Source organism: Heterocephalus glaber, unplaced genomic scaffold (genome assembly GCF_053883595.1).
Source record: "Heterocephalus glaber isolate CG9 unplaced genomic scaffold, H.glaber_assembly_v1.0 deba00001481, whole genome shotgun sequence".
NCBI classification, from domain to species: Eukaryota; Metazoa; Chordata; class Mammalia; order Rodentia; family Bathyergidae; genus Heterocephalus; species Heterocephalus glaber.
Window position 1 is genome coordinate 60,412,082 of NW_028258317.1, and position 21,211 is coordinate 60,433,292.

At 34.2% G+C, this 21,211-nt stretch overlaps 1 protein-coding gene across 6 annotated transcripts in view; it reads left to right on the top strand.

The window, feature by feature from the left end:
• The window catches only part of Vps13a (vacuolar protein sorting 13 homolog A), a 252,336-nt gene that overhangs the window by 83,477 nt on the left and 147,648 nt on the right, over positions 1–21,211 (top strand). For all 6 annotated transcript variants that reach the window (XM_087183513.1, XM_004862535.4, XM_087183514.1 and 3 more), the window contains exons 24-31: positions 1,473–1,557; positions 4,250–4,404; positions 4,803–4,959; positions 14,055–14,134; positions 15,649–15,708; positions 16,419–16,575; positions 17,511–17,627; positions 17,706–17,809. In XM_087183513.1, coding sequence (XP_087039639.1) covers positions 1,473–1,557; positions 4,250–4,404; positions 4,803–4,959; positions 14,055–14,134; positions 15,649–15,708; positions 16,419–16,575; positions 17,511–17,627; positions 17,706–17,809 — 915 coding nt within the window. The remainder of the gene's footprint in view (positions 1–1,472; positions 1,558–4,249; positions 4,405–4,802; positions 4,960–14,054; positions 14,135–15,648; positions 15,709–16,418; positions 16,576–17,510; positions 17,628–17,705; positions 17,810–21,211) is intronic.

Consider the following 21,211-nt stretch of genomic DNA (forward strand, 5'->3'; position numbering starts at 1 on the left):
TTAAGTTTGTGAACTGAGGTACCACTGTGTTTTCATGTTAACACATACATACAGGTCTACCTAACTCTTTTTCATGATTATATAATATTGTATTGTGTGGTTATGTCATCTTTAACAATATGTTCCCTTTTGATGGACATTCATAATATTATAGTTGTTTATAATTATGAAAAATGACATATTGAACTTACACATATATTTGGTTATAATTTTATCCATAGGAGAAATTGTTAGAAGTGGAATTGTTGAGTAAAGAAGGGTATAGTTTTAAATTTTGATGACATTTTATCAAATTTCCCTTTTAAACTGAGTATTACTGTTACAGACTATTAACAGTAAATGACTGTCTTTTTCCTTGTTCTCATTAGTTTGAGTATTAGCAATTGCTAATGTTTATTCTGAGAAAATGTCTTCTGGTTTTGATTTGCATTTCTTTATGAGTAAGATAAAACATTTGCCTCAAATATAACCACATTTAATTGAGTTCTTACTGTAGGTAAAGCTATCTTACAATATAAAGGAACAAATAAAGCATGAAAAATTAAATTGGACTTAATGAAAATTAAATTTCAAGTAGCATAAAAATATTTTCAACATTATTACTTATCAAGAAAATGAATCTATTGAAATACCACTAAACAATGTCTATAACAACTAAAAATAAAAAGAATGAAACACCATGTCAGAGTACTGACATGGTAAGAATTTAATGCTGCCTGGAAAATGAAAGAAAAGAGGAAAGACATGCACAAAAACCCTATGATTCACTACTACTGTAACTCAAAAAATGGTTAACCTCCTTTCAGAAATAGTTTGATAGTTTTGTTGAACAAAGTTATTTATGTACTGACCACAAGATTTAGGAATTCTAGAGGCAAATTAAACTTTATTAGAGAATCATTTAAAGGTGCTTAAATACAAACAGCTAAATAAAAGCAAAATCATGATCAGTGGTAAGGCATCTAATCAAGGAGAAACATGTAAGGTTCTTCTAGGCAGGGTATGGTGATGTTTTCTTTCTTGGTCTGGGTGGAAGTTTCAGTAGAATTTTTCTTTAAACTACATCGTCTGGCTTTATATGTTTCTCAAAACAATAAAAAAGTAAATTTATTGAAATATCTTGGTAAATTTAAAAATGAAACTGAGTTTTCTTACTCTTGAGCCTTAAGTATTGTGACTTGTGATTTCTCATGGATGTCTGCAGGTACTTTCCTTATTTAGTAAAATGTTAAGTTAAAATATGTCTAAGATTTCCTATTTTTAGCTTATCATGGAAATTATTACAACAGTTTTACAATTCATATTTAGCTTTGAAATTATAAACGTTTCTTTAAATCTGCATATTATAATTTACTCTTCTTAGTCCTAATTTCTTCTAAAAAATTCGGAGTGAGTGGCTTTTTGTCAAAATTGTCTCAACAACTTTGCCTAGAAGTCTTTTTAAAATTGACAGTGGATTACTTTTCTTTCAGATTCAAACATCTACTTCTTTGGGAACATCACAGATTTCACAGAAAATAATTCCCCTTTTGGAATTTCCATGTGTTACCGAAGATGGTAAAATGCACATACTTAAGGAAATTTTTCTTACTATATGTATATAATTAAAATAACCTCCATTTTGAGGCATATTTTCTTCAGATGAGCATGTAGAGGAGAAGAAATATCTTTTCCTTTTAACCTCTGGATTCTCTGTTAACAAAAGACAGATTAACAAGCAATCAAGTTTATTAACATTTATATCTAGTACTTATAAGAGGAGGTACTCAGAGATGAGTAACTTAAACTTGGATTTCTATACCAATTTGGGTTAAAGGAAAAGGAGTTTGGAGCGTCTATGTGGGGGACAAGTACTTTAGGGGAAAAGTAACCAGGAAAAGTATCTCCTTTGATAAGAATGTCAGGGGGTTAAGAGTCATCTCCTGGTACACAGAAGGTGACAGTTCTACAAACAGATAGATTTTCCTTATAAATTTTAATATCCTTTTCTAAAGACAAACATATGTTCTGTCTTCATAGCTTCTTTTATGAGTGCTGTTTCTCAAAATTATCAATTCAGTATAATCTGTATGCTGAAAAGACATGATTTGAAGTGGCACAGTCTGGTCTATAGTCATTCAGAAAATTTCAGAGTAATACATATTTGTATATTATCAAGACATTTTTACTAAAATTCCTTTAAAATAATAGAATTCATGAGCGCAGGGTTAAAAAACGAAACCCATGAAACTTTGTAGAAGTCTAATTTATAATGTGGCATTTAGTTATTTGGAGAATTTTGCTATAGTAAAACTTCTAAAATACTTAGTCTTTACCAAAGGGGAAAATTGTGTTAATGACTGTATTCACATTTTAAAAACTTATACATATTCTAATAACAGTTATCTGGTTTGTTTCCATGGCTACATTGGCAAGAAAGAAAAATGTATGTCTGTATTTTTAAGGTTTAAGCTAACAGAGTGCCATGTTGATCTCATTTTCTAGGACGGTTTTCTTTTGTGACGGAGAGGAGTTACTGTTTGTGAGGTCATATACCGTGACTTCACTTTTTTGGTTATTAGGGCTATACTTAAGATTATTTCAGTTTCCTTTAACCTGTTTTTAATGGTTTAAGTGGTTGAATGCTTTTCCAGTTTTCTCTCCTTTTTAATGTCAATTTTGGAAATACAGAGTATTTTGGACATATAGAATAGTATTTGATTTCATTTTACAGTTGCCTCCTTTATTCATGGAGTTTATGTTCTAATGTCCCAGGTGAATACCTGAAACTCCATAGTACCCAACACTATTAATCCTGTGTTCTTTCCTCTGCATATTTCCCTGTGATAAAATTCATTGCCATTTTTTTTAACTAAGCACTGATCTTGCATTCCATCTATGTTTGTAGTGTGTGGTATGACACCAAAATATCATGAGTTTTTTTTTCTTTCATTGTTTCATGGATAGATTCATTCTTGGTGTAGGTCTTAACAGTATTTCACTTAAAGGATTCACTTTATGATTTTTCTTTGTTATATCTGAACTCCAAATGCTACTACTCTTAGGCTTTTGGGCCATTGTTAAGTAAAATATATATTAGCTGAACATAAACTTTTCAACGGAAGTGTCAACCAAGATGCATAAATGACTAATGGATGGGTAGTATGTGCAGTGTGAATACTGAAGGAGTCTAGGGCATTTCATCCCAAATGTGGTACCCTGCCATGCTAATTATTTTAAATTAAAGACCATTGGAGAGCAGCAGATGCTCGAAGAGCCTTTACTGTGATACTATTCAAAGACCAGACCTGTCAAAGAAGAAAATAATTATACAATCTCTTCTGAGTGTTGATTTACTAAATTCTAATGTGCAGAAGGGAAGATTAAAGAATGTAGTCATACCTAGCAGAATTCGTCACAAGCTATTATCCAGCTTGTAGGCCCATTGAGTTCCCAAAGAGGATTACTATACTTACCATTGTCTGAACATGGGGCCCATTCATTTACTTAAAATCATTTACTGCCAGTCTTACTGTCACATTCCCATTTCTCTGTCTCTTATAAAGAAGAGAACATAAATATCCAGACCTCATTAGGTTATTTTAGTAATTGTAATCTTGTGGTTCTTCCCTCTGTATATTTACAAGTTTACGTATTGTTTTTGCTATTACTTATTGTCAGTTTATTCTCGCAAACCTGGAAGCATTTGGAGAGCAAAGGGGACCTTATTTTGCCCCTACAGTATGCTGACAGATAAGATCCACATCCAGGGGTAGGATAGTGAAAAATTTCATCTTGGTACTCAGAATGGCATACAATTTAAAACTTTTTGTTTTGTTTTAAATTACAGATTTCAGAGGTTTTTCATTAATATTTTAAGGCTGTCATTATCTGTGGGTACCTGAAATCACATAAAACTACTCTGCTGCTAATATTGCAGAGTTTATAACTGAATTCTGTTATACTGTCCAGGTAGAGTGAGCATAGATAATCATTGATATTGTTATTTAAAGGAAATTTTTCTTACGTAATTTTAAAATAGGCTAATGATTTTAAAAGATGGATGATCCTTTTTAAGCTAAAGATTACATTTTGTAATTTTCTATACCTTTTTGTTATCAACAATGTTATTTGTACAAAAGTAATTCATTTTAATTCTTGTTTATATTAAATTCAAAAATAGGCCTTTAATATTTTAATGCTTATATTTATTTCAGAAATTAAAAGTCATTTTTATTATTGACTTAAAACACTATTCTATTAAATTTAGACTCTGAGGAGGAATTTTTTGATGCACCATGTAGTCCCCTGGAAGCACCTCCTCAGGTTCCAATTAGAGTTAAAAGTATTCAACAAAGAAAGGTACAAAAGCAAGACTGTCCAGTCAATTTGGCTCAATTCAAAATTCGTTTTGAAGTAGAAGAGGTATGTACCATGTAAAATTATGGTTATTTAAATCGTTTGCCATTTCTGCTGTTTGTATCTTATTTATAGTTTCATTGCTAATAGGCGTTGTTGTTTTCTTTCTGATTTAAGGTTGATGCAGACTTTCTGTGATTCACTCTCATCCCATTTCTTGAAGATTAACTTCCTTAATCAAGAATTAGGAGTTTAGGTGATAGGTTGTGCATATTCAATACATATTTTCTGAAAAATGATTATATAAGTATATATGTCAGGGAGTATGAAAATTGCACCTAAATTTTAAATATGTAATGTAGCACATATATATAAATCAATTATATAGCCATAAATATAACCGCCTTGTATGTAAACATGTTTTTGTTTAACATAATGGTAGTTTCTTTTTTCTTATTCTGCAGGTTTTGATTCAGTTTTATCACCTTGAGGGAGATTGTGAACTACCCGTTGTAGAAATTGATGTTTTAAGGTCAGGCATGGAAGTTGAAATTAGAACATTTGATTTGAAGGCAAACGCCTTTTTGAAAGAGTTCTGCTTAAAGTGTCCAGAATTCCTTGGTAAGAATCTCTATTTTTTAAAAAAAAGACAAATTAATTTTATTGTTTTAGAAGCCAACACTTCAAGCTCCAGTCGCTCTATGACTCTGGCCTCTGATAAGGACTTCTTGCTGGATGGCATCATGGCAGGAGAATGTGTAGAAGAGATGACATGGTGAGACAGGATTCCAGAGAGTGATGGCAGGTGTCACACTTACTCCTTCATAACTACTCCTTCTTGTGGGAACTAACTATCCCCCAAGGGCAGTGTCCTCAGTGACCTAATTATCTTCCACTACACTCCACCTCTTAAAGGTTCTATCACCACACTGAGGACTAAGTTTCCAACACAAGAACCCTTATGAGAAACAACATCTAAACCATAGCTGAGTTAGTTTTAAACTTTTATCTTATACTTGGTTCTCTGGGAGACAGGGAATGGTAGACCAGAGAAAAAATGAAGATCGCTTTTTTCATTAAGTAAAATTCATTAGGATTAAATTTTAAATCTACACTGAATATAGGAACACTACATTAATTTCCTATTACTGCTATAACAGTCTACCACAAATTTAGTTTCTCAACATAAACTATTATCTTACAGTTTGTAGAGAAAAAGGCTGACAGAGGTCTTGCTGGGACAAAATCAAGGTGTCAGCAAGAGATCCTTTATGTACACTCTAGAGGATCTGTTTCCTTTTTCATTCAGGCATGGATTAAATTCAGTTGCATGTGGCTTAAGTATGTTTCCTTGCTGCCTGTTAATTCTGTCGTTAATTTGTAGCATTCTCTATCGGTCTTTGCATAGTAGCTCGCTACATCTCAGAAGCATTGTGATGTGTTAGACCATCATATTGCCATTTCTATCCTCCTTTACCTATTACTTCCACTCTTTAAAAGGCAGGTAATTGGATCGGATACAGTGGATAATCCAGGATAATCTCCATTTGACTGTAATTGCTTCTTCACTGCATTTTGCTATATGAAGCAACATATTCTCAGATTTTGGAGGATCAGAGTATAGACTTTATGCAGGGACAGTATTCTTCCTACTACAAACCCTTTATTTTCCAGTGTTACAGTGTATATACCTAAGAAAATATTTCTGTGTTAAGCATTTAAGTGGGTGCTGTTTATATTTCTCTACTAAATTTAAATATTTTTTTGCTTGAAAAATGATGACAAATGGTAAAGGGAATTTTACAGACAGTTATTCAGTAGTTTCATTAAACTTCTTTGGTATATAGCAATATTATGTATAAGTAGAGATAACATTAAGTATTTTTAGTAGTCTTTATGTTTTAGAGCAGTTTCAGATCCATGGGACAATTGAATAAATGGTACAGAGATTTCCCTTAAACCACTTACACCTACACATGCATAGCCTTCCCCTGTTGTTAGCATGACCCACCAGAGTAGTGTATTTGTTACAGTTGATGAACCTTCATTGACACATCATCCTTACCCCAACTCCATAGTTTAAATTAGGGTTCACGCTTTGTGTTATATATTTTATCTGTTTGGACGAAAGTATAATGACAAGTATTCACACTTATACAGAGTAGTTTCGTTATGCTAAAAATCTTCTGCTTCACCCATTCATTACTTTCTCGCTTAGACCCTTGACAGTCACTAATCTTGTTTTTTTTCCATTAAGTTTATTGGTACATTTTAGGGATAAAATACAGTTATCTTCATCATTGGGATCTTGTACCTTTACATGATGTTTCTTGGTTCTTATTTTTCCCCTTCCCCTGCCCTCCCTTCAGCCCCTCCACCCTTCCTTAGTGGCAAAGACTTTGTTTCCATTTTTTTTTCCTTTTCTCATACTTTTTCTTTTCCCTTCTTTCCTTTCCCCTATCCCTCCCACTTCTCCTGCTCCTTTAGACCTTTTCTTCCTGTTACACAATATCAGTTATATATTGTTTTAATTACAATATCAAAATTTAGAGGACATTATCACAGATTTTATGGAATTTCAAAGGAGAAAGCATATTACAAAAATTTTTTTTTTTTTTTTTTTTTTTTGGTACTGGGGATCGAACTCCAGACCTTGTGCTTGCAAGGCAGGTGCCGGAACCACTGAGCTAAATCCCCAGCCCACAGAAATCTTTTTTGAAATAAATTTGACAACTTCGAAGAAGTACCTTGAAGACAAATTAATGAAACCTTCTCAGGAAGAAATATAAAATTTCAGTAGCATCTATTAAAGAAAGTATATTCCTAGCTTGTAAACCTACCTATATGACAACAACAAGCTCATATACATTTTAACTGATGAATTATATCAAACATTTAAAGCAGAAAAAAGAAGGAAAACTTCTCCCCTCATTTTAGGAAATCAACACTGTGCTAATACTAAAACTAGATAAAGATAATAGAAAAAAAAAGTATGAACATAGATAGAAATTTGTTTAACAAAACAAACTATTAGAAGTCAGATCTGCCAGTATGTAGAAAGTGGTTTTGTTATAGGGATGGCAGTGTTCGTTCAGCATTGGAAGATCCACCCCCAAAAGTCGTCATTTTAACAGAGGAAAGGAAAAAGCCATATGATCCTGTCACTAGTTGGAGAAAAAGTACTGGACTAAATTCTACAGCTGTTCATGGTAAAAGCTATAAGGAGACTAGAAGCAGAACAGAACCTTCTCAACAGATAAAGGACATGTACTCCATACTTCCAGCAAGAATGCCTTATATGAATGGAGAAGATACAATGCTTTCTTCCTAAGGTGGGGAACAAGGGCAGATATGCCTACTCTTCATCTGTCCACTAGACTTTGAAACATAGGCCCAAACCAAAATAATCTGGCAATAAAAAGAAAGAATTAGCATAGGATTGGCAAGGTAGAAGTAAAATCTTGATATGTAGATGAAATGATCATCTACAGAAGAAATACTAAGAAATCTCTAGGAGCCCCTAGGACTTGTACTTGAATTGAGCAGGATTAGAAAACACAAGGTATATATAAAAATTCAGGTGTATGTATACTTGCTATAAATGAAGAATTGGATATTGAAATTTAAAAGTTATGTTGGAGTACAAAGGACCTAGAAAAATAAAAAGAACTAAAAACAATGTTGGAAGACATTTATTACCTAATTTTAAGACTTCTTCTAAAGCTACAGTAATCAAGGCAGTGTTGGTGTAAGGAGAGATATATATACATCATTGGAATAAAACAATCTAGAAATAGAACCACACATGTATGGTCCACTGACTTTTGAAAGATTATTTAATATTAACATTTTATAGAACATAAACTCAACTCAAAAGCCGAGGAAAAGATAGTGTTTTCAGCAAATGGTACTAGAACACCTATTAGCCATATATAAAAAATTAACTTCCACCCTTTATTTCCATACATAAAAATAACTTTAAAGGATCTATGAACCTAAATATGAAAGACTAAAACTGTAAAACGTTAAGAAGAAATTATAAGGGAAAATGTTCATGAATTTAGGGTAGGCAAGGATTTCCTGGGATACAGAAAATATGATATGTAAATGAAAAAATTGATAAATGAGATTCCATAAAAAATTTAGAACTTAAAATGACATCCTTAAGAAAATGAAAAGTAGTCCTTAAACAGACCATATTTACAATGCATATAACCTATGACCAGAATATATAAAGAACTCTTACAGCTCATTAATAGACAACCCAATTAAAAAGTAGACACAAGAAGATGACAAATAGCCAGTACAGCTCAAGGAAAGGTGTATAACACTAGAATCAGAAAAATACTAATCAGTACAATAACAAGATCGTATTATACACTCATTAGGGAGGTGAAGTTAAAAGTTTAAAAAAAACAAATGTCAGCTTAGGTGTGAACCAGTTACAACTTTCTGATACTGCTAATGTGAATGTAAATGATAAAACCATTTTGGAAAACAATATAGAAATTTCTTGTATTACTGTTAAGAACCAACAGTTCTGTTCTTAAATTTTTAAGAGGAATGAAAACACATGTTCACAGTAGATTTTACATAAAAGTTAACTATCTCTTATCTGAAATTCTTGGGACTGGAAGTGTTTCAGATTTGGTTTGAAATCCACTTGATCTGCAAAGAGGATAGCTTCTCCTTTTTTTCTGGTTTCTGTCACATGGAGTATTGTTTTCCACCCTTTAACTTTCAGTCTGAGTTTTTTTTGAATTAAGTGTGTTTCTTGCATGCAGCATATTGTTGGATCTTTCTTCTTGACCCATTCTGCCAGTCTTTTTCTTTTGATTGTTGAATTGAGACCATTAACGTTGATGGTTATAACTGATACATATTGACTTATCATTGTCATGACTTTTTCTTTTTGTTGGATTCTACCCCTTTGCGTTTACTTTCTTGTTGCACCCAGTGCATTCATTCTATAGGGCTTCCTGGGGTTGTGATCCTTGTTGTCTTTTTCTAGGTTATTGTCTAAAATTTTTTGGCGTGCTGGTTTGGTATTCATGAAGTTCTTAAGGTGCTTTTTATCATGAAAGTATCTTCTCCATCAAATTTGAAAGATAGCTTTGCAGGGTACATCAATCTGGGTTGGAGGCTGTTTTCCTTTAGGGCTTGAAATACATCACTGCAAGCTCTTCTTGCCTTGAGGGTTTGCATTGAGAAGTGTGCTGTGATTCTGATGGGCTTTCCTTTGTATGTGATTTGTTTCTTTTCTCTCACTACTTGTAGAACTTTGTTCTTCCGTTGGGTTTCTGGAATCCTAACTATTATATGCCTATGTGTCAAGTTTTTTTGATCCAGGCTATTTGGAGTCCTATATGCCTCACATATCTGTATGTCAAGTTCTTTTCCCCTGCTTGGGAAGTTTTCTGCCATCACTTCTGTGAACAGGTTTTTTATGTCATCTGCACTCTCTCCTGTTTCTTCATTGACTCCAATCAGTCTTATGTTATTCTTCTTTGCATCGTCTAGCAGCTGCTGGATTGATTTCTCATGTTCCCTTACAAGTTTAAAGCAATTTTTCTTTTGCTAATCACTAATTGGAATCTTATCTTCTATGTCTGAAATTATGTCCTCACATTTGTTCATTCTGCTGTGTAAACTTTCAATGCAGTTTTTAATCTCCTGGAAATCTGTTTGTATCTGTTTTATGGATTCCATTTTTTTCTATGTTGGGATTCTTTCATGTTCCTCAGCTCCTCTATTTTTTTATCTGTGTCCTCTCTAGATTTATTAATCATGTCTTGCACTATGGGCACAATCTCTGCTGTCACCTGAGAAATTATTTCAGATTTCATTTTTCCCAGATCCTGTTTTGTTGCCAGTTCAGGGAGTCTAGGTTGTTGAGTATCAAATTGTTCCATCTCGTTTCTCTTTGGCGTTGCTGTAGGTGATCTGAAAGTCTGTTTTTGAGACTTGTTTACATGTCTTCTCATTTCATTGGGGGAGCGGGGGCATGTTGCTGGCACCCACATGGTAGGGAGGCCCAGAAGCGCTGGTATTGGCTCACCTTCTCTGCCCTGCGAGCAGTGGCATGGTGGCCTTGGTAATATCTGTTTTATATAGTTGGATGCACTAATATTTAGTGTATATATATTTATCTTTGTCATCTCTTCCTCTTGGATTGTTCCTTTTAGAAGGATGTTGTGACCTTTTTTGTCTCTCTTAATTAGTCTTGTTTTGAAATCCATTTTGACTGCAGATAGGATAGCTGCTCCTGCTCTTTTTCGGGTTCCTATCATATGGACTATTTTTTTCCATTCTTTAACTTTCAGTCTATGTGTTTCTTTTTTGAATTACATGTTTCTTTTGTGCAGCATATTGTTGGATCATGTTTCTTGTTTCATTCTGCCAGTCTGTTCCTTTTGTTTGGTGAATTGAGACCATTAACATTGATGGTTATAACTGATATGTATTGACTTATTCTTGTCATAGTCTTTTTCCTGTTGTTTCATTCCCCCCACCTTTCACTTAATTTCTTGTTTTGCCTGACGAATTCATTCTGTTGGGCTTATCTGTTGTGACCCTCATTGTCTTTCCTAGGATATTGTTTAAAATATTTTGTAGTGCTGGTTTGGTATTCAGGAAGTTCCTCAGGTGTTCTTTGTCCAGAAAGTATCTTATTTCTCCATTGATCTGCAAAGATAGTTTTGCAGGGTACATCAATTTGAATTAGAGATTCTTTTCTTTTAGGCCTTGAAGTACTTCACTCCATGCTCTTTTTGATTTGAAGGTTTGTGTTGAGAAGTGTGCTGTGATTGTAATGGGCTTTCCTTTGTATGTGATTTGTTTCCTTTCTCCACTTATAATATTTTGTTCTTCTTTTGTGTTTCTAGAATCTTGACTTTTTTTTTTAATCACAGCTACTTGGAGTCCTATATGCTTCACTTATCTCTATGTTAAATTATTTTCCCTTGCTGGGGAACTTTTCTACCCTTACTTCTGTGAACAGTTTTTTTTTAAGTCATTTGCACTACCTCCTGTTTCTTCATTGACTCTGATCAGTGTTATGTTATTCTTCTGTGCATCATCTAGCAGCTACTGGTTTGTTTCTCATGGTCCCTTGCCATTTTTAAGAATTCTTTCCAGTCCTGGTTACTAACCAGCATCCTGTCTTTTATATATGCTATTCTGTCCTCATGACACTCATTCTGCTGTGTTAAATTTCAATGGAATATTTAATCTCCTGGAAATCTGTTTGAATCTGCTTTATGGATTCCATTTGCTTCTTGTGCTGGTATTCCGTTATGTTCCTGAGCTCCTCTATTTTTTTTTTTAATCTGTGTCTGCTCTAGAGTTATTAATCATGTCTTTCACTATGAAGACTGTCTCTGTTTTTATCTGAGAAATTATTTCTGATTTCATTTTTTCTGGATCCTCTTTTGTTGCCAGTTCAGGGAGTCCAGGTGGTTGAGTTTTGGACTGTTTCATCTCACCCCCTGGATTTCCCTTTGGTGATCTGGAAGTCTAGGTTTGCATCTTGTTTAAATGTCTTCTCGTTTCTAATTTTTTGTTATTGTTGAAATTTTTGGTTTAATTTGCTACTTGTAAATTGTTTATTGCAAGTATCTTTATTGCTAGTATTTAGTGCCTTTAGGGTATGGGTACTTCTTGGATTGTCTTCCTGGTACAGTTGGCCTTTGGGTTTAGAGTCTGCAATGACCTTTAAGCGATCTTAGTCTTGGTATACCAGTAAAGACAATTGACTAAAGCAGTGAAGTCACCTTGCCAAAGTGATACAATCTGCAATAACCATAGCATCAAACACAGCTTAGAGGGCCTGGGATTTAGCTCAGTGGATTTGCCGCCTGCTGCGCAAGTGTAAGGACCCGAGTTCAATCCCTGGTACCAAAAAAAACCACAGCTTAGAAAATGACAAAATGTGTTAGCTATTATTCTGACACCTTTGACTGCATAAAGTAGACTTGTGGTTATATATCACAATCAATGACCAACCAGAAATATGTTTACAGTTAGTAAAGACCTTCAGTACACCTGCTTTACCATCCGGGAAGAAGACTTAGAAGAATTTGGGGTGGCGGGATAGAGAGATAGAAGGAGAGGTTAGAAGCAGGGCTAGAAGACAAAGGAGGATCACAGAAACTTTGGGAAACTGGTAAAGACAGGTGGAAAAGAATGTAGGAAGGAACAGAAATAGGAACGGAACAAACAGCAGCAAGAAAACTAGAAAGTGTATTCACACTCTTTTAACAATAAGAACAATCAAGAATATAACAGAATAGGACAAAAACAGGAGCAAGAAAGGAAGAAGATAGAAGAAAGAGAAAGAAGAGGGGGAAAAAAAGTTCCTCTTGGAGTCCTGACTCTGCTATTGCTAGTATGCAACATGGGCAGCAGCGTCCAGAGCCGAGCCCATCGTTCTCAGCAAGCCAGCTGTAGTCCAGTGAAATTCAGGCTGGTTGAACTCCCTGACCTCCTGTGGGTTGGATCTCTACAAGGTTCTACTGCAGGTTTGAGCTGCCCTTCCCCCGTAGCAGGTCCAGATTTGGTAGGAGGTGCTGGTCTCTCCAGGTCACAGAGTACTGTAGTCTGCTCTGTCTTCGCTCTCCAACTGGGCTTCAGTTTTCAACAACAAGCCTCCAACAGGTCCTCTCTTTGCTGCTCACCACTGAGCCATCTTCCAGATCTCATAGCAATAGTTCCCTGGCCCCAGGTGCCTCTCAGCTGCACGGATCCAGATCTGAGGGGAATGCCCTCATGGCAGGCGTAGGGAGCTGTGGGAGCAGAGGCCGCAGGTCTCACAGTGGGAAGCCTGGAAGTTGTTCATTTTTACATTTGTGCTAAATTTTTTTTTTCCCAAGAGCAAAGGATTAAAAAGCACCTGTATAAAAAATATAGAATATACAATTATTATTTCACCTAATTCTGTGTTAATTTTGCTCCTGTTTTTTAAAAGGAATGAATAGCACAATTTCTCATATAGAGTAAATGCTTAGTAAATAGTTGTTCAGTGAATTAATAAATGTGTAAACAAAGTGTATTTTCCTGAAGCCTAAAAATGTGGTTAGCATAGAAAACTGGTTTATATACTAAAAAGCTTTTAAGTTTGGAGGACTTTGTGGAATTTGGCCTTTAACCCCTCAGTAATACCAGTTTGTAGTCTGTTCTCCCAGTCTTGATATTAGTGTCTAGTAGCCATGTAATTTGGTGATGGTAGCTTTTCTACCACACTTCCCCTAGAATAGCAGCTTTTGAACAGAAGCAGTAATGTAACTAATAAAGACTGATTATATAATGATTTATTTTAATCTAAACTAACATATAGAAAAACTTTCATTACATTTCTGATTTGACTTCTCAACAGCTGAATTTTCAAGGAGTAATAGTTTTCCTAGCTAGTTCTGTGACCTAGAGACACAATTCTTTTTGTGCCGTTTCATTCCTAAAAATTGTTGTAGATTTTCTTTTCACGGTTTCTAGTTTTTCTTTCTTCACACCTGTTAGCGTTATGATGAAGTGGTACTTCAGTGTGGAAGCATAAGGGAAGGTAATGGAATTATGACAAGAAAGTACTTTTAGAGTTTAAAAAATAGAGGCAGACCTGACTGGTTAAGGTAGAATCCAAGGCCCAGGGCTGATACTAATACTGCTTGCATTTGTTTTCAGTTAATTTTCCTATCAAACAATATTTTAAAAATTATTTTTAGATGAAAATAAAAAACCAATATATTTGGTCACAACACTGGATAACACAATGGAAGATCTGTTAACACTAGAATATGTGAAGGTAAGCAGTTCATTCATATCAGCTTGACAGGTAAGTGTGTTACTGAAATTTTTAATCAAGTTTTGTAATTTTAGGAATAGTTTTTAAAATGTTCATTCTCATGTAATCACAGTAACTCGTAACATTTTGTCTCGTCATTCTCTGTCAAATGCGATTTACAAGTATTTCAGTATAGCAAAATAAGTAGCCTGTGTTCCATACAGAGAACACTTGCAGTTTAAACATCCCCCTCAACGTAACACACGCACACCAGAGTATTGAGGGAAAAAAAGTTTTTAGTCTCAATGGGATTTATTGTTATGCAAGATGTTAATTTGACTCTGTTTTCTACCATTGTGTGAAGTTACGTGATTTTTCTAGTTTTAGTGACTTCATTCCATTTGTATAGATTTATATAATTTTTTCATCTATGAAGTTTTTCATGTACAATGGTCTATTTATGAATTTTTCCAAAAGAGTATTTTTCATTTGTAGAACCATTTTTGCTATCCATTATTGATAGATACTTGAGAATTTTTGTTTGTATTAGCTTTTCAGTTACAAAAATATTCTATATCTTAAGCAAATTAATATATAAAGAAAATTTATCTCTAGAAAGAGATGAAATCTTTTCATTTGCAACAACATAGATGAATATTTAGGATATTGTGTAAATGAAAGAATCCAAGCACAGAAGGACAATTATTGCATAAATCTCTGTAGAATCGGTAAAATTGAACTCATAGAAGTAGATAGAAGAATGATGGCTACCAGAAGCTGAGGGTGGTAGGAAGGGAAGGATAAAAGGAAGCAACATATTAGATATATTGAAGGAATAAGTTCTGAGATGTGTTCCACAACAAAGTGACTATATTTAATAATATATATTTCAAAATACAAGTACATTTCAAATGTCTCACCACAAAAAATGATAGGTGCAGTGCTGTTACCTTGATTGAATCATTCCATATTATATACCTGCATCAAAATAACACATACTATCCCATAAAGATATTCAGTTATGTTTTATCAATAAAAAATAATGTAAGTAATAAATTTTTGAGAAAACCAGTATTTGGATACTTTATTCACATTCTGTCATAAATTTTGTTTTCAAAATCAGGAAGAATTAGGAAGACTCATTTAGAGTTCTTGATAATCAAGTGATTGTTTTCTACACTTGATATTTTGTACCATTTCTTCTCCATAATAACAATTATAGTATGTAACATTTACTAAATATTTGCTGTGTGTTAGAGAAGATCATATTATACCAAATTTGTTTTGGTAAAGCAGCTTCTGTGTTCTAGTGAAGCAGTTGCTTGTTGAAGTAACTCTGTGTCTGTTCGTGTTTATAAATGTGAAATGTATGTAAAACTAAATATATGATATATACTTAATGTATATAATTACCTTATTTAGACATATCACACACACTTGGAATAATTATATAATGTATTTTAGGGTTACCATATAATGGTATAGGCATGTGTCTTCCTATAATGTTCTAAGTGATTTGTTTTCTTTTTGAATAGGCTGAAAAAAATGCACCTAACTTAAAAAGTACCTATAATAATGTTTTACAGCTGATCAAGGTATGAATGGTTGTTAATTCTTGTTTTAATTAGATACTATATTTCTGTGTCTAAGTATATCATGAAAATTGTAGCTGGAATATAAGATCCTTGAGGATAAAAACAATATTATAAATCATATTCTGTCTTAAATTTGTTTTTGTGCATTGCTGAGGATCGAATCTTGAACTTCATATGCTAGGCAGTCACTCTGCTCCTGAAGTCCTTAGTCCAAATCATATCCTTTATCCTTGTGTTAGTCACTTTTCCATTGCTGCAATAAATACCTGACATCTGCTGTTTAAACGAGAGTTTTATTTCGCTCACAGTTTCAGTTGGTTAAGTCCACAGGTGTCTGGCTCCAAGGCAGAAATGCCATAGCAGAAGAGCTGCTCAACCCGTGGGCACCTCTGAAGCGGAGAGAAAGAAGGGAGGACTGGGGACAAGAATACACCTTTCTAGGTTAATCCCCCAGTGAACTGCCTCTTTCAACTAGGCCCCACCTCCTAACAGCACATTCAGCAATGAACTCATTAGTGGATTAATCTGTTGATGAGTATAGTGCCCCCATAGTCCAGAAACCTTCTGAAAGCCCCATGTCAGGATATCTGAGAATTTTGGGGGATGTTATAGATCTAAATTTTAACATTATTGCAAAATATGTTATCCTATAGAGACCAGCCAAACACATTTTCATTAACCTGTTAAGTAACATCTGCTTTATTCTTTAGGTTAATTTTTCCTCTTTGGATATTCATTTACATACGGAAGCACTTCTGAATACCATAAATTATCTTAATAAAATCCTTCCACCCTCTGTGGAAAAATCAGCCTCAGTGTCTGTTGTGGAGACTGAAGACAAAGGAGGAGAAGTCATTAAAAAATTAGGTATATTTTTCAAAAGTTCAAATGCAAATTTTTTTTGCCATGTACATCAGTAAACTTAGGCTCCAAATTTATTAACTTACACTGATGATCCTAGAATTCTTTTGCCTAGAAGGCAAACCTTTCAGAGACTGAATGCCAAGCTGCAACTCAAACCTACTTATTTATTGCAAAGTGGCAACACTGAAATTAAACCTGAATGCTGAGGTTTTAGTTTAGAAAAAACTCTACATTAACATCTTTTCTCTTAATATATTTCAGGTTAATTTTAGGAAATAATGGTCAAGGAAACTGAATACTGCTAAAGAAAAATTGTTATATAAAGTTTATATAATTTAATATGTAAATTATAGTTGAAGATGATCAGAAGTATTTGATGTAGATTAAAATTCATGCATTTATTAACATTTTAGATTAGAAAAGTACACCAAAATTTGAGTAATATCAGAATGTATTTTTAATCAGAGCATAGGTTGAATATCATCAGAATACTTCAAATTTGAACTGGTTCAAAATTAGAAAATTTTTGAGTGTCATTTTTTCCAAAAAAGTTCTGGATTTTGGAGAATTTCAGAGTTTGGATCTTTGGATGCTCAGCCTAAAAGCCGTAAACATGTGTAATTTTTATGAAAAGTATCTTCTACTAATAATTGGGTTATAAAAGATTTAGGATTTTATAGCTGTAGTTCTTAGTTTCAAATGTTCAGCCTTCTCCAGAAACACAGTTTTGTTTTGCCCTTTCATTTTTGTTTTCATTAGAGCTAGAAGTTCTAGTTCAATAAGGAATATCCTATGTCACTTTCATTTAAATTGCAAATGAGATTTTCATTATCATTATCATCATCATAATTAAATAATATTGTGGTGATATTTCAGTTACTTTGTAAATAAACTACTACAAATTTCCCTGATTTTTTTACAATATGATTTTTTTGTAGCTCTCAAGCAATCCATGAATGAAGATATTATTACCTTGCAGATTTTAGCAGAATTATCATGTTTACAGATTTTTATTCAAGAACAGAAACGTAACATTTCTGAAATTAAGATCGAAGGTAATAAAGTTTCATAAAAATAAATTTAAAGCTATTAAATAAAAGAAAAAGCAATTATTCATACTTTTGTTTCCTTAGGACTCGATTCTGAGATGATTATGAGGCCTTCAGTAACTGAAATAAATGCAAAGCTAAGAAATATAATTGTCTTGGATTCAGACGCAAAGGCTGTATACAAAAAGGTAAGAATTTAGGGGAAGGGAAGTGAAATTAAAAAGATGGGTTAGGTACATGTACAAACTCCCCATGATGAATATAATCATTATGTCCTGCAAACATGTTCTTGTAAACATTTTTTAAAAAAGAATTTGGTAAGTAATACAGCATTAAATATGATTATCCTTTAAAAGCAATGATACTTACAATTCATTAGATGGTTATCATATTTAAACAACATGGCTTATTATATGCATGAATTTATTTTTTCATTTTATCTTAGAACAGAAGAGGTTATAGCTTTATTGGTCATTGACTTGTTTCCTCTCAGCAGCAAGAAGAAAAATGACCCAACAAAAGTCCTTACATTTTCTTATGTAATTTAAAATACTACATTATGTCATTACTACGCATTTAAATTTCAGTACATTTTAATCTGTAAAGCGCATTTCTTGTAGTTGTTACCAGAAAATGTATGAGCAAGCTTGATTTGCTTTTATTCTCTATGAGCTGGCCTTTCATTTTTTTACTATGCGTTTTAAGAGGCTCATGAAAATCTCACCATTTAAAATTTGATCCAAGCAGCAAATATAACCCAAATCTCTGGAGCTATTAAATATTTGTATTCACATGAGTCATTTTCTCCTTTTGTTTTTATTAGGTATACAGTACAATGACATTCATCATTCAAAATTTGCACCTTTACGTAATCTCTCTTGGTTCTTATTTTTTCCCCATTCCCCTGCTCTCCCTTCAACCCCTCCATCCCTCCCTATTTACAAAGACTTTGTTTCCATTTTTCCATTTTCTCATATTAATTCCTTTCCCTTCTTTCCTTTCTCCTACCCTTCCCACTTCCCCTTCTCCTTTGCCCCTTTTCTTCCTATTTCACATTATCTATTATACCTTTTAGTCCTTATTTACACTTTCAGTTTCTCACACTAAAGTATTCGATATTTACACGTGTGTCCTGTTTATTTCACTTAAGAGTATTGCCTCAATGTGTATCCATTTACCTATAAATGTCTCTAATTTCTCATTTTTTTGGCTGAGTAGTACTCCATTTAAAAAAAACCCATATTTTCTTTATCCAGTCTCCAGTTGATGGGCATTTGGGCTGTTTCCAAGTTTTAGCTATCACAAACTGTGCTGCTATGAACATGGGTGCACATATATCCCTGTGGTATGATTCCTTTAATTCTTTGGGGAAGATCCCCAGCAGTGGACTAGCTGGGTCAAATGGGACTTCCAGTCCTAGTTCTTTGAGGTATCTGCATACTGATTTCCACAGTGTTTGCACCAGTCTACACTCCCACCAGCAGTGGAGCAGGGTTCCTCTTTCCCCACAGCCCAGCCAGCATTTATTATTGGTTGATTTCTTGATAGCAGCCATTCTTTCTGGGGTGAGGTGGAATCTCAGTGTTTTCATTTGCATCTCTTGAATGACCAGTGATGTTGAACATTTTTTCATGTGTTTATTGGCTATTTCTACTTCTTTGTCTGAGAGATGTCTGTTCATTTCAGATGCCCATTTTTGGATTGGGTCTTTAAATTTGAGAGGTCTGATTTTTTAAAGTTCTTTGTAGATTCTAGATAGTAGACCTTTGTCTGAGGAACAGCAGGTGAAAATTTTTTCCCACATTGTGTGTTGTCTCTTTGCACTGTTGATGTGAGGAAGCTTTTTAATAAGAAGAGATCCCACTTGTTGTTTGTGCTAGTTCACGGGCAACTGAAGTTTTGTTCCTAAAATCTTTTCCTACACTAATGTCTTCAAGAGTTCTACCTAACCTCTGTTCCAGCCGGTTCAGCGTTTCTATTTTAAACACGAGTCATTTTCTTTACAGTGACACTTGTTTTAAAGTTTTTTTTATATTCAGCATTTTAATTTTCAGTGTTTTTCACTAAACAGTAAAACCACAGTACTTGAGATTCTCACCCAGAGTAGATACTCCTACGGCTACAGTATGTTACTTTAATACATTTTTTTTGGTTGATTTCTGTTTTTAAAAATTAATTTTATTGGTACACTTTAGGTATACAATATGACATTGGAAATTTGCACCTTTACATAATCTCTCTTGGTTCTTATTTTTTCCCCATTCCCCTGCCCTCCCTTCAACCCCTCTATCACTTTTAATACATTTTTTAAAATATGTTAAAACTGAAAAATTTTTTAAGTTCCATCAATTCTGATAGTTAATAAATTAGTTGTTAATAGGCCACTTGCTTATTCTTATAATAGAACAACTCATTCAACCTCACATGTAGTGCATTCTACCTCTGCCACTGGAGGTTTTTTTTTGTTTTTAAGAGTAGGAAAAATTGGGACTGGGGATTTAGCTCAGTGGCACCATGCCTGCCTTGCCAAGCACAAGGTCCTGAGTTCGATCCCTGGTACCAGAAAAATAAATAAATAAAATAAAAATATTTTTTAAAAGTAGGAAAAATTTATTGGGAGAAAGCAAGCTTCTACCTAAGAGAGACAGAAGGGGGACCGGAAAGTGGGTTGCCTGCCCACCCCACTTTTCAAAGATGTTTTATACAGCAAAGCCACGTGGTGAGGCGGGTACAAAGTGGGGCAAAACTATAAGACCCAATGGAAATTTATAAGGTGGGCATGAGGTGGGACAAAACCATGACCAACCAATAAGATTACAAGTACAGTCACCCAGGTAATATTGATTAAATGGGGATCCAATGGGAAGACAAGTCACATACAAGGAATTTCCCATTTAGAATATCAATCACTGCTATCTATCTCTAAGGGAAGTAGTACTTCTTTTCCTTTTTATAATGCTAATCAGTGAATGTGCCTCAGTTGTTTTCAACATTGGTTCCTTGCTGTTTTGGCTCCTGGAGGGCTTGAGCCTTAAGGGAGGCCCTGTCTACCTGCCAACAAGATATCTAATTAACTTACCTATCTATAATATTCCCTTGTCTGAAGAAGTACCCCTAATTGCTGTGAGGGGGCAAAGGGCGAAGACAGTACTGGCTACTTCTAGCTGAAGAGGGTCATAGTTGTGATCAGCAGTTAGTTACTCTACAGAGTCTATCTAAAGGCCTTGGACAGGTACCAGGCATTGTCATCTTGGTAGCCATACAGCTTTGGGTCTGGAGGAGACAAAAGCCAAAAAAACAGCTAAGAATATATGGGCTAATAATAAGGTGAGCAGGACTGCTATGAATATAGCCAACAAGGGTTTGCACTGGGAGGAACTAGTAATAGCCTCCCACAAAGAGGATAAGGAGAAGGTCCAGGGGACTTCAGAATCCAACATAGAAGTCCTATTACATAGTTCAGCAGTTATAAGCTGTTTACAGGGTCAATCCAGTGGAGCCCAGTAAAAGAAGTCTAGCACATTTGTCGTTGGTTCCATTTGTATGACTGCTTGGAGTTGGCAACCTCTAGGCAAGAATAAACAAACTTT